The 1163-nt window shown below is 56.6% G+C and overlaps 1 protein-coding gene across 1 annotated transcript; it reads right to left on the bottom strand.

Annotated features, from left to right (window-relative positions):
* Positions 1-212: 212 nt before the first annotated feature.
* Positions 213-1163, bottom strand: LOC120856654 (olfactory receptor 12-like). Its single transcript, XM_040231997.1, has one exon. The coding sequence runs from the start codon at positions 1161-1163 to the stop codon at positions 213-215; it is 951 nt and encodes a 316-aa protein (XP_040087931.1).

Genomic DNA, 1163 nt, shown 5'->3' with positions numbered 1-1163 from the left:
CTCTTCTGCGGCAAACACGATTCCTTATTCATCTCTGCATCTCACACTTGCAGGGTGTGGTCCATGATGTGCTTCAAAGATGGGCTGGATAAAATGCTGGATGAAAGAATGAATTAGATGAATAAAGAATGAATTCCTCAAGCCAAACCCAGTGCCTCCCCTCAAGTCCCCTTGTCCTCTCCTCAGGACACTGTCTCTCTGGTCCCCCTCCATCACGTGGCTCTGTGTCTCTGCCCCAGTCTCCGCAGGGCATTCTTCACGTCCTTGTTTCTCAGGCTGTAGATGAGGGGGTTGAGCATCGGGATAACCAGGGTGTAGAAGACAGAGACCACCTTGCCCTGCTCCATGGACGCCACAGCTCCTGGCTGGGCATACATGACAAAAAGGGTCCCATAAAAGAGGGACACGGCTGTCATGTGGGAGCCGCAGGTGGAGAAGAGCTTGTGTCTCCCTCCTCCTGAGCGCATCCTCAGGATGGTCGCTGTGATGTAGCCATAGGAGGTGAGGACCACGAGCGTGGTGCCCACGATGATGAGGCCACACAGGCCAAACAAGGCCAGCTCATTGACGGCTGTGCTGGCACAAGTGAGCTGGAGCAGGGGGATCACATCACAGAAGAAGTGGTCGATGTGGTTGGAGCTGCAGAACGGGAGGCTGAATGTGAGGATCGTCTGCACCCCAGAGTTGAAGCAGCCCCCACAGTAGGAGCCCAGCACCAGGCGGGCACAGACTGAGGGGCGCATGGAGATGGGGTAGCGCAGGGGGCTGCAGATGGCCACGAAGCGGTCATAGGCCATCACGGCCAGGAGGAGAGTCTCAGTGGTGCCCATCAGGGAGAAGAAGAAGAACTGGGTGGCACAGCCTGAGAAGGTGATGAGCTTGGAGGAGGACAGGAAGTTGGCCAGGGCCTTGGGGGCGATGACAGATGAGTAACACAGGTCCACAAAAGAGAGGTTCTTGAGGAAGAAGTACATCGGAGAGTGCAGACGGGCATCCAGCGTGATGACCAGCATCATGGTGAGGTTCCCCAGGACGGCCACCACGTACAGGGCCAGGAACAGAGCAAACAGCAGGGCCTGGGTCTGCGGACCACCCTCAAATCCCTCCAGCACAAATTCCTGCAGAGGCATCTCTGAGAGGTTTCCATTTCTGTGGGGTGCCAT

Source organism: Oryx dammah, unplaced genomic scaffold, assembly GCF_014754425.2.
Source record: "Oryx dammah isolate SB20612 unplaced genomic scaffold, SCBI_Odam_1.1 HiC_scaffold_28, whole genome shotgun sequence".
NCBI lineage: Eukaryota > Metazoa > Chordata > Mammalia > Artiodactyla > Bovidae > Oryx > Oryx dammah.
Note: the sequence above shows the minus strand (reverse complement) of the source record. Positions and strands in the feature narration are given on the sequence as shown.

Bases quoted from the DNA above. Each gene is read 5' to 3' on its own strand.
- LOC120856654 (XM_040231997.1), bottom strand. From the start codon at position 1,163: ATGGCACCCCACAGAAATGGAAACCTCTCAGAGATGCCTCTGCAGGAA.